Here is a 12,091-nt window from a genome sequence, read left to right on the forward strand (position 1 = left end):
AAAATGGGATTCTTGCAGAGTCCAGGTTTATCTCCAATAAAGAGACAATTACTGTGAACTGAAGCCAAGCCACACACAGGGTACATCGTGCTGGCCAAACGCACTATCGCAAGGAAACCTGACTGTGCTATGTCAAGAAAATCCTTTCACAAACTACCATGGTTGTTAGAATTTTTCTTTTCTCTCACCTGAAGGCTCTTCCAGCACCTCCTTGTTACCCTGTACTTAAGGACAGGGTTTAGTGGTGGTTTGGCAGTGTTAGGTCAATGGTTGGACTCGATGATCTTAAAGGTCCCTTCCAACCTTAACAATTTTACGATTCTGAATGAATGCCCTGACTGTTCTCCTCATCACCTTAGTGGCTCTCCCTCTCATCCTCACTACTTCTCATTAGCCTTTTCTTGAGTGCAAGGGACCAGACCTTTCAGATGACCTTCCAGGTCTTGCCCTGGCTCCGTGCAGTGGAATTAAGATTTCCTCATGTCAGTGGGAAGCACCCACTTTAAAGGGCTCGCGTCTTTATTTGCCTCTTCACAATTACACTGCAACGAGCTCTCACGAGTGACCTGATAAGAACACACTGTCACAGCTATTCCCAAGAGAAGGAAGGGCAGGATACACCACAAGTTCTTCCCATGAGTCCCTATACACGCGAGGTGTTGCACTTTGCATTATGACCTACCATTATTCCATGTTTCATGGCCGTCCCTGGACACTTTCTGCAGTAAATACCCGTCTCCTCTAGACTGTAGTCAAGACCCAAACGCACTGCCAAGAGCACAGTTCGCAACTTCATTCATTAGGTCTCAGAATAAGCACCAAACTAGTAACTATCTTGTTATTAGCACCACGATTTGCCACCTTGGTCTTCATATTGTCTTCTCGCTTAATTCACTTCATAGATAAACGGAGGGAAAACTATCTTATAGCTGTGGTTCCAGGCGATTCCCCCCTTCCCGGGCACACCAGGCTCGCAGGCCAACAGCCGCGAAAGAACACCTCCACCCACAAACCCGCCGCCCTCCCGCCCGCGGCCCCGCAGCGCCCCCCGCGGCCCCGGCCCCGGCCCCGGCCCCGGCCCCGGCCTCTGGCGCGGCGGAGGCTGCGCAGGCGCCGGCCGGTCGGTAGAGTTTGGGACGCGCCGGGAAGTTGGGGCTGGGTGTGCCGCCGCCGCCGCTCCCACCATGTCGGGCTCCTCCAACGTGGCGGCCATGAAGAAGGTGGTGCAGCAGCTGCGCCTGGAGGCCAGCGTGACTCGCGTCAAGGTGAGAAGCGGAGCCCGGACGGGACGGGGCGGACGCGCCGCCATTACACAGCCCCGGGGGCCGCGCCCCGGGGCGCTCCTCGGAGGCGGCCGGGCCCGCTCCGGCCTGCCGACCCTCCTCGGCGGCTGCGCCTGCTCCCAGGCTTTAGCCCCGCGGCTCCCTCAGGCTCCCCGGCCCAGCCGAGCCCCGGGGCGGCCGCGTCCCTTCCCCGCCGCGCCCTCTCGCTTCCTGCAGCCTCTCGGGGACCCCGGGGGGGGATGGAGGCGCCCCGCGCTCCCCTTTCATTTCCTGATTCTGGGGAGCGTCTTCTTGCATCAAACCGTGGCGAAAAGGGCGGCTGGAGTCGGGGTTTACAACAGGTTGCCTCGGCCGCCCCGGCCCGGGCGCTGTAAAATGGAGACTTCGCTGCAAGACGTGCAAGGAGCGCCTTTAACTTAAGTTGAACTGACTCGAGTTTAACTTGTGGCATTTTCGGGGTGAGACTGGGCAAATTAGAGAAAACTCTGGGCAAACTGCAAATACAAGATACCAGTGAAGATGCTGCTTTCTGAAACTTTGATCGCTTTTTCCTTATGAGTTCAGAGTTACAGCAAAGAAAAGCAAGACACAGAATTTTTTCACTGTTCCGTTTTTAGGTAGGCACTGCCTACCAAAACCCCACAGGCCATGCCATCAGGAGGATGGCTTTCCAAAAAAGCCGTCTCCAAGATGTTGCTCATTTTTCATACTTCATGCTTAAAAGTTTAACACGAAAACTTTCCAAATTAATTCTTATTCTAATTATTGCTCAACTTTGTGTCTTTAAGAAAACAAAAAATTACAATGAAACTGTTGTAGAAAATCCACATGAGGTGTATTGCAGAATCTTTTAACAATGCTGTTTATGCTTTTTCATGCTTTTACTCTTTGGTAAAGAGTGTTCAATGAATTCTAATGCCAGCTTTTATTCTGACTAGGTTTCTCAGGCTGCAGCAGACTTGAAGCAATTCTGCCTGCAGAATGCACAACATGATCCTCTACTGACAGGAGTATCATCAAGTACAAATCCCTTCAGACCCCAGAAAGTTTGTTCGTTTTTGTAATTACGCGAACTACTTTGGTATCTTTCACTGGTAAGTTCTTGAATTACGATTCATAAACTCTTCTGTCATTAAAAACTGGCTTTAAATGAGACTGCTTGTATTAAAGTATTCAGAAGAGACATCCGACTTCTGCAGCTGGTGTAGATCCCTGTTTTGTGCCCCTCCTTCCCAGTCCGGGTGGTAGCTCTGTACCGGACACATGCTGTTCATGAGTACTGCAAGTGGCATTTAGCTGTTGTAGTGCTTCCACCAGTTTCTGTTGCTGCAGCAAAGCAGTAGTGGGGCCAGCTGCTGCTCAGCTGCGGTTTGGACTGACCTGGCTGTACAGTAATTCTGCTGTATCTCCCTTCCATGTAAGGGTATTATTTCCATTTTCTCACACAGGATTACTTGCCTGAGAGTACATGGTGAATCCTGATAATGGCAGATAAAGCAGGCTTTAGTTCTTAAACTTTCAAACAGCACTTCCAAAGACAGGTTAGCAGTGGTCTCAAAGAAGGGCACCCTGCAGGATGCGCCCTCTAAGCCAAAAGAAAAAAGTATGTCACCCAAGAATTGTATCACTCCACTCAAGTAAGCTACTACATGGGTAGCAGATTAAATAACTAGAAAGAGTTGAATACTCATTTGGATTTTCATCCCTAAACTGCTATAGGTTCATTAGCACTACTCCTGCCACTGTGAAGACTACTAATCTGGCATTCCTTGAAAATTCTGATTAGATTTTAGACTAACCTATTTAGAAAGGTGAGGTTTAGATCCATAGCCGTCTTAGGAAGAGTCTGAGAGTCACCATCATTTGATATTTTGCCCGAAGTGAATGCATAATTTTACTGTGTCCTACTTCCCCATCACCTCTTGACTTGGATCTGTTGGGGTGAGAGCATATGTTATTTCAGAGCACCTGATAATGCAGTTACCTATCGTTCACAATTCTTAGAAATCTCACACCGAGTCCTAACCTTGAAGAATTCTGGTTTTCTGACTTCCATCACCTGAAGAATTGCAGTTTCCTAGATTTGTGTTATTTAGGCAGCTTTATAGAAAGTTGACCACAGTTGGATTGAGTTGTTAAAATCATTCTTTAAAACTGTTCTCCACTCAAGCAGACTTTAAAAAGCTTCCAAAAAGTTTGTCTAAACAAGGTGGTTCATGCTAGTAATAGTAACAGTGTAGAGGCTGATGCTTAACTATTTGACAAACAAAAAGAAAACCACTTCCCCCTGTTTTGAGCAATGAATTACATCAGTGTAACTGAAACATGCTTAAGAGTTCTCATAGCTTTTAAAGTTATTTCTATTGTGAGTTTTATCAGCTATTCTTATTTAAAAGATACTATTCTTGGACATTGACATGTTCATGCACTGTAGCTTTAGGTAGTAATTCAAGGAAGAAATCAGATCCTCTGTAAGCATTAGACTAATAACCTATAAAAAACCAAATAAACTGTACTTTAATCAGTGACACATACAGTTCCCCACTGAGCTTTGCCAAGGTCTGCTAATTCCTGGGTGTGGATGTCAGGAAATAATGTTTCCTCTGTCTCACACATACATGTGCAAGCACAGGGCATAAAAGGCTTAGTATTTTCTTTCTTAATTGCAACCCTTATCTTCCCTTTCTGATTTTGGAACGGAGCACTTGCTTCTTCTGGTGTTACAGGCAAACATCATTAGAGCAGTGGTTTTAGTTACAGTATCTATATGGAAAATTTATTTCTTTCACTGTATCTCTTGCAAGCACTTCCTCAATCTAGGCAATTTCTTAGTTGTAATCTTGGTGTTTACATGCTGAGCCAGTACAGTTCCTGTTTGCCCAGTCAGCACCACCTCCATGGCATGAAGGGGAAGTGCAATTGGTCAGTTATGGACTCCCCTTGTGCTTCAAAGGCAAAGGAGATGCCTGGTGGTTCTATAGGCACCAGGTGACTGGGAACAACTTTTTCTGGCCTTCCACTTCGCAGTTTGGCTTCCAGGAGACACTACGCTTCAGTTCATTTGTAGCAGTTTTGATTGTCTTCCTGTACCCTTGGGGATAGCTTCACGGTTTTAAAAGTTTATAAAATAAACTAATAGTTTTACAAGACAGCTATTGAAAAAGAGGATTATTTTTTTCTAAATAGCTGTCTGTGGCGTACTCTGAAGGTACATGTTCTTAGACATTGAGTTGCTTTATTTAGCATTGATACCTTTCTAACTACTTTTTTGTTGTTGTTGTTGTTTTTCAGATCTTTTAGCATCTTTTCTTAGCTGCTGATGTGTGTAGGGGCAGGGTGCCTGAAGGAGTGGCCTGGTTTGAAGTCTGTACAGAAGCTTAGCTTTAACGTGCCAAATCTAACTGTAAAATTGCTACTGTCGTCAAACCTCTTACCATCTACCTCTCCAAATGAACTGTATGCTAGTTACGATACTTCTGTTTCATAAGGGAATCAGTTTTATATGCCAAGCAAAAAATAAAAGTGTCTTGACTTAGTCTGGTCTTGGAATTACTGTAACACATTGATTAACTTCTGGGTATCTTGACACCTCACCAGTTACTGCATCACTCTGCAGCAGCTGGAGAGCATATACAGGAGTCTGCTCCAAGTTTACCTGGGGTTGACAGTCTTACAGAACAACACGGCTTCGTTGGTACTATACTTAGAAGCATAATAGATATAGAACAGCAAAAAAAATTTTTGGCTAGTTGTGATGTTGGTTTATAATTCAATTATACAGCTGTCCCGTATCAGAGACATTAAATAAAGACAAAAAGTAACTTAATTATTTTTTATCTTAAAAGAGTAATTCTGCCCTAGTAGATGACTTACTCTATGAGCCATCTTTAGGTAAATACAAAAAAACACAGCTGCATATGAAAAGAAAGTACAAAGAAAACTTAAGATTTTTAGCTGCCAATGAATGTGCAAACTTAAGGCAGAACAGTAGTTTATTCACCAATTCGAGAATAGCTATGAGGCTGAAGAAACATTTTTAAGATTTTGATGGGAAAAACCCTGCTCAGAGACCTCACACTGAGCAGCGTATTTAGATGAGTTAGCTTTATGTGCTTCCTGTAAGCGGGCCTTACGAATTCTTTCCCATTGGTGTTTATTTCTTTTTATATAAAAGAATATAAACTGCTTAGAGTATATACCTCTCCTAAATGTGAAACTCACACAAGAGATACAGGAATAATATGCTTGACTCCTACAGGCAACTTCAACATGGCTATTTTATGCAAGACATTAATGAGACATTAATACCACAGGTTTCCTGGATTGCATACAGCCTTCTCATTGTTCTCTAGATAGGAGACCATTTCTGGAAAACTTATCACCATACTGTCAGGGAACAGCATACTATAAGTTAGAAACATGTTTAACATATCTATCTCTTACCTGATTAATGGAAGATGTCTGGGTTTAGCTGCTTAACAGGAAAAAAAAAAAAGTTGAAAAAGTTGTGTAACTAAAAATACTTTATTTTGAGAATATCTTTAACCAAAATGTTTACTGTCTTTGATGCTGCAAAGTGGAATTTGTCTCTACAGCACAGCAGCAGTCATGGCAAATCTTCAGTGACAACTAAATTACAGGCTGCTCTAAGACTGCCATAGTTTTTCCTGCTAAACTGGAAGAAGAGTCACTGTCCTCATCATGTTGGATTTAGCTACAAACATGAGAAGTAAGATGTGTCCTACTTGATCTGCTCCTGTAGAATGTTTTAATGTTTGCAGATTGTCTTTATGCAGGCAGATACTATTCATTATCATTAGTTGGGAGTCTGAGATAATCCACAGTTCAAAGCAGTTTGTGTATTTCTGGTCACCAGCAACTGGCAGAGAGCTGTCCCTTATAAGTGAAATTTTCTTCTACTTGTGTCCATTTCTCGGCGCTGAAATTTAAAAGGAAAGTTATTAACCAGCAAATTTATGCAACCACTCAATTTATAGTAGGGTAGGCAGTGAAATGCATCACAGTTACAGTGTAGTTGAGTCTTTCAAGACGAACAACAGAGAAGAATTAGAGATCAGTGATTTAGAACTAAAGAACACATAGCAGTTCTGTCTACTGATAGTAGGCAAAGTGCCTTCAAAACAGGATTATCCATTTTACGGGCTACATTAGGAGTATTAGAATTTTCTTTCTGGTATAGCTTGGATACTCACTTCTAAGTTTTGCCAATCAACTGCAATTCCAAGGTAAAAATGACTGGAAAAGTAACTTATCCTTGCCTAAAGTAATAATTCTATTTCACTTGAAGATATGCAGAGGTCAGTGTCACTTTCCATTCACTATTAAGAAGTGACATCTGTGTGAATAGCTTAATAATTTTTACATTGTGATCCTTGCACAAAAATAGCTCTAGTCATTTACTAGGCTTCCAATAATAGCTTATACCAGGGGAGCATTTTTCACATTTGCTTGTATCTGTGTATGATAAAATAATTACATTCTGCAAATGTGTAGTCGCAGTATATTGAAATTCATCATCCTTGCTATTTTTTTGACTTGCAATATAGCAGAATGCTTCTACTTTGCATATTTCTCAAAATATACCTCTAAATATTACAGTTAAACACTTCCGTATCGAGAGCTGCATTTATACTGCTTTTTTAGGCTAAGATTCGTGGTTACATTTCATGTCAGATTTAGTCTCCCTTCCCAAGCAGGACTATTATTATGACTTAGACATACCTTATGAATCCATTCATATTCTCCAAATTTGGAATCAAAGGTTCCTTTTTGAAGAGACCTCAGCTTTAATGTAAAACGTGGCCCAAGTTCTTGTATTCCCACTTTCTTTTCACTCTTGAAGATATATCTGGGGGAAGAAATAAAAATAAAAATAAAAATTAGGAAGTAAGTTACAAGAACATTCTCTTTCATTTGTGAGTTTTGTGGAAAACCTCACCTGTGGAATCTGAAAAAGATGTAGTCTCGCTGGTTGTGAAACGTAGCTACTTGTCTTCCAATGAACTGAGGATCATGTGGGAAGAGAGAAGCAAACATGCGACCAACAGAATGTCCGAGTCGTGTCGTAAAATTATTCAGGATTACTTCAGGTACGTGTTCTGTGGGCTCTTTCCCTTTGCGCTGAAATGAAATAGATAAGAATGTGAAGAACAGACTGAATGCAAACTGATTTTAATGTATTATCAAAGAAGAGTTTGAAATAAAACAGGGGGAAGACAACCAGGGCCAACTTCTTTTAACAGGGCTGGTAACAAGTAAAGGAGCAGCTGCTAATACAAGGATCTTTGGTTCAACAATATAAATTGAATGAAAAAGCAGAAATAATTAATTTTACATTTCCTCTCTCCTGCACTGATTTCTGCTCCTGACAGCACCCCGTATAGCAAATAATACAGTCTACCCATCACAGGAGTCCTCTCTCTACTAACACTAAGTGAATATGGGACTAAGAGTATATGAGATTCTTCTTTATTAAGAACAGATGAAGTTTAAAAGTTACTCATTCCAAAAGAGGAAACAAAAAAAACATTTTACTACAAATTAATTAGGGCTAAGTAAGCAATACTTACTACAGAAGTGACAGGGCTGTAAGAATAAGAAAAACTAGATTTTATTCTGACATATATACTAGGTTATATACTGACATATTCAACACATAACACATCTGTTGAAATCTATTATACTGCCGATTTTATATACCCTGTTGTGTGTATATTATACATTGGGAATTCCCTAGTGATGTAAGTTATCAGCTGCCATTTATTGGCACAACTATAAAAATACTTGGCAGACAATTAAAGGAATTCAGCAAATAACTATGAAAATAGAAATACACTGCTTATGGAAGTAAAACATATTAGTCCTTGGCCTCTTTTTAGTTTATGAAAAAAACACCTTTACAAGATCAGCTGAATCATACAGAAGTGCAACCAGTTTTGACAATTCAAGTAGACCAAACATATTTATCATTTAACGGACTAGACTTTTTTTTTTTTCCTTTTTTTAGTTTTGTTGGAGCCTTACCTTTATTTCTTTACGCAAACGGACACTACTCATTCTAAAATGAGCAGTTGGACCATCAGGCAGATGACTTAAAACAAGACCATCTGTTCACAGAGTTAAAAAAAAAAAAAAAGGCTGGTAAAATTCAAACGTAATTTACAGAGGAACATTTTCTGCAAAATGTAGTATCATGTATCCATAATCTATGCCTGATTTACAAAGCTTCATTATATTTTTGAACATACATTCATAAAAGAGTTACTGTTCTGAAGTATATCCATTAAATTTTGTTTCAATAGCTAACCAGAGCTATTCTTCTATCGCTTCCTCACTTACTAATTAGTAATGTTTTATCTAGTCAGCAAAAGTAAATGGAACTTCCTGGTCAGAAAAACTTGCTATTAATCAATCTGTTAAATTTACTGAAATAATGATGTTTATTCATGCATTACAAACTTAAAAAAGCCAACAAGCTTTCTCTAATAATTCCAAGTTCCATTAGCTGTCAGTTATTCAAGCTGGCACGGTGATTTTTAACTCTGTAGTTACACTGTAAGCTGCACAGTGAAGAGGAAAAAAAATCAGAATAAAGTAGATCTTTGATGCACACTAGAGAATTATTTTCTTTCCCTAATAGGTCCAGGGCTGGTATATCTATTTTAATAAATACACAAAAGGATACTTGGTATTTTGCGATCTTCATTAATGACGATTAAATCAGTGAAGTCCCTTGCAATACACTGTGGAATAATTCTTTTCAAAGCCAGTCCTCTTCGATAGTAGACATGCGAGTTAGGTATAACAGTAGACAGTTGTTCACAGAATCTCACTGTTCTCTGCAAAACAGGTGAGTTAGATTGCAACGTAGTAACTACAACATCAAATTAAAGTATTAGGGGAATGGATAGTTCCTCCTTCCAACTGCCCTCCCTGATCATAGGATGGTTTGGGTTGGAAGGGACCTTAAAGATCATCCAGTTCTGACCCCCTGCCATGGGCAGGGACACCTCCCACTAGACCAGGTTGCTCAAAGTCCCATCCAGCCTGGCCTTGAACACCTCCAGGGATGGGGCATCCACAACTTCCCTGGGCAACTTGTTCACAACCATCACGGTAAAGAATTTCTTCCTGATATCTAATCTAAATCTACTCTCCTCCACTTTGAAGCCATTACCCCTTGTCCTATCACTGTATTACTTCCAGTATCTCTATATAAATTTGAAGATGAACTATTAAACTCGTTGTTTAAGGACACTGGTTTACAAAAAGTTCATAACATTTCAAAATACAATACAACTATTACTTCAGGTACTAATGTCCAAGTTTCCAGTAAACTGTGAGGTGTACGTTTTCCTATTTTTAAAACCCCTTCTTTTATGGTTTTCACAAATGTCAGTAATCTCCCCAATTAGGTAATGCAGATCATTTGCATACTAAACACATGCATGAGGTTGCTTTTTTTTTTATGAAGGAAACAAACAGTGCTAGAGAAACTAATAGATTACATACATATACAAGGTTATTGATAGTAAATAAAACAGCAGAAAAAAATCCATGTGAAATGTGAACGCTATTATTTTCATCTTCAATTTACCAATGATAGTATGAAAACTTTGCTATCTTATAACCAGTTGATTGCTCAGAACTCTCCAAGTAAAGCATACGCACCCCACGAGGTCTGTCTGATGTTGTAATAAGAATCTTGGGAACTGTCTGTCTGTTGAAGTATGGTGCAAATTCATCAGTTGCTTCATCAAAAGCAACCTGGAAGAAGAGAGGAGTCTTGTTAATCCACCATATATGAAATAATTGGCAAACAATTGTTCAATCTGATCTAAATTCTGATGAAACTGAATTTGCAGGAAAAATATCAATTCAAAAGATCTATCCTATAATTAATCATCACAAGGCATGTGGTTTTTACATTTTTAAGAATCTAATGAACACTGGTTGACAGGTTTTGCTATCAATAGCAGTAATGCAAAAGGCAATTATCTAATGTAGATAATAAAAGAATGACATCACCTCTTTGTGAGCCCATTACATGTAAAAAGTAATTCATCAACACCTTAACAGCAGAGTGCTGAATGTTAAGTTTCATCAATCCACTTTATGTCCCTTCTTGGAAAGAAATGGTTAACTTAATAGCATATGCAGAAATTAAGCAGTTACCTCTTCATCATTGGGATCTACAGTTGTTTCATCATACACTCTCTGATTTTCAATAGTCTTTGGTACAGCTTTTGGAGGTGCCTAAAATAAATAAGCTTATTAAGAACACATTAATGTAATTTTAAAGTGCATTGCAAAAAAACCAAATTCATACTACCACGATATTGTGTGTATTTCTACACATAATTAGAAGTACTATTTATTTTATGTCAGCTTTTAAGAAAGAAGTTATAACATAGCCCTGATTAAAAACATGCATGGGTATTGGGACACCAGAGAGCAGTGACACTGGTGAATTGCAGTCTAATTAAGAAATTGGGTTACAAAAAAAAAAAGAAAATAATAAGGAAGGGAACATGCTATCCACATCTCTTCTCTTCCATGGAAGAGAAAAGCTCTACTTTCAACACATTTTAGCCTTGACACCTACAATTTAATGACTAACAACACATAATGTTTACCCTGCTTACTTACACTACTCCTGTAAGATTATAATACAGGAATTCACAACTGACTGTCTCCAATGGTTCAATATGTTTTTGAAGTCGTTCAGGAAAAAGAAGCAAAACCCCTTGTTTGTGGCTAGGATTGAAAAAAAGCCAAAAACTGGTCTGGGAAGGTTTTGGTCAGATCTGATTAATTTATATAGAAATTACTTATTAGAGTGTAGTTCCTAATAACATCAAGATAATGCCATAGCAATTGCATCAGAGAGGGAACCTTTTTCAGAAGGGGCCTGCTTTTATGCCACTAACAGCATAAAACTCACCCTGCCCGACTACAACATCATTTAAGACAGTACCAACAGTGTTTCTAAGCTCAGCTGTTTGATGAGCTACCCAACACAGTGAGTGTCTCTGAAGGCTACCACGGCCACTGAGCACCGAGATCAATGCTCCACCGAAGCCTGCGGGGAAACCGTTTCACTCACGAAGCCGAAGCAGCCCCAGCGCAAGGCTGAGCTGGAGAACCATCACCAAGGCGAGCTCTGCCCCCGTTCGCGGCGGAGCACCGGCGGCCTCGCCGCGACACGGGGCGGCGGCACGCTGCGGCCGGAGCCCTTACTTTGTCTCCGAGGGCTTCTCGCTCCTTTCTCCTCTTCTTCTTGGCGGCTAGCTTCTCCTAGCGGGAGAAGGAGAGGGATCCGTTAGCCAGACCCGCCGCCCGGCCGGGCCCTCCCCCGCCCTCCGGTAACGGCCACCGCGCCGGGCCCTCCCCCACCTTCCTCTGCTGCTGCTTCCAGCGAAGGAACATGAAGTGCCGCCGCTGCTTGTTCTTGATCTCGGACACGCTGAAGGTGGGCGGGAAGAGAACCCGCTCCGGGGCCGGCGGCCCCCCATCCTCCGCCGCTGAGCCCACCGGGCCGCTACCATCACCCGCCATGCTGCTGCCGGCGCCGGCGGACAGGAACTGACCCCTCACCCTTGACCTCTGCCCCCCCCGCCGGGAGAGCGCGGTCGGAAGTCGGGGCCCCCGCTGCGCATGCGCGGGGAGAGGGGAAAGCGGTGGAGCGGCAGTTGGGCTGGGCGCGTGCAGGGCGGCTCTGAGGGGCGCGGTGGCGCCTTGCTCCAACTGCCGCCCGCTGAGGGGGCGCCGGCGGGGCCGCGCCTCAG

General features: G+C 41.8%; 2 protein-coding genes across 2 annotated transcripts; one reads left to right on the forward strand and one right to left on the reverse strand.

Annotated features, from left to right (window-relative positions):
- The first annotated feature begins 1,098 nt into the window (after nucleotides 1-1,098).
- On the forward strand, nucleotides 1,099-7,199 carry GNG5 (G protein subunit gamma 5). Its single transcript, XM_074151310.1, has 3 exons — nucleotides 1,099-1,265; nucleotides 2,222-2,377; nucleotides 4,575-7,199. Exons 1-2 carry the CDS (start codon nucleotides 1,185-1,187, stop codon nucleotides 2,345-2,347), a joined length of 207 nt encoding a protein of 68 aa, XP_074007411.1. The 5' UTR covers nucleotides 1,099-1,184; the 3' UTR covers nucleotides 2,348-2,377; nucleotides 4,575-7,199.
- Nucleotides 3,627-11,870, reverse strand: RPF1 (ribosome production factor 1 homolog). The gene is made up of 9 exons (XM_074151309.1): nucleotides 11,700-11,870; nucleotides 11,544-11,600; nucleotides 10,479-10,559; nucleotides 9,975-10,070; nucleotides 8,989-9,142; nucleotides 8,328-8,410; nucleotides 7,243-7,424; nucleotides 7,026-7,152; nucleotides 3,627-6,222 (listed from the first exon to the last, which is right to left on the reverse strand). The coding sequence occupies exons 1-9, from the start codon at nucleotides 11,859-11,861 to the stop codon at nucleotides 6,181-6,183; spliced, it is 984 nt and encodes a 327-aa protein (XP_074007410.1). The 5' UTR covers nucleotides 11,862-11,870; the 3' UTR covers nucleotides 3,627-6,180.
- Nucleotides 11,871-12,091: the final 221 nt, after the last annotated feature.

This window comes from Numenius arquata, chromosome 8 (genome assembly GCF_964106895.1).
Source record: "Numenius arquata chromosome 8, bNumArq3.hap1.1, whole genome shotgun sequence".
NCBI lineage: Eukaryota > Metazoa > Chordata > Aves > Charadriiformes > Scolopacidae > Numenius > Numenius arquata.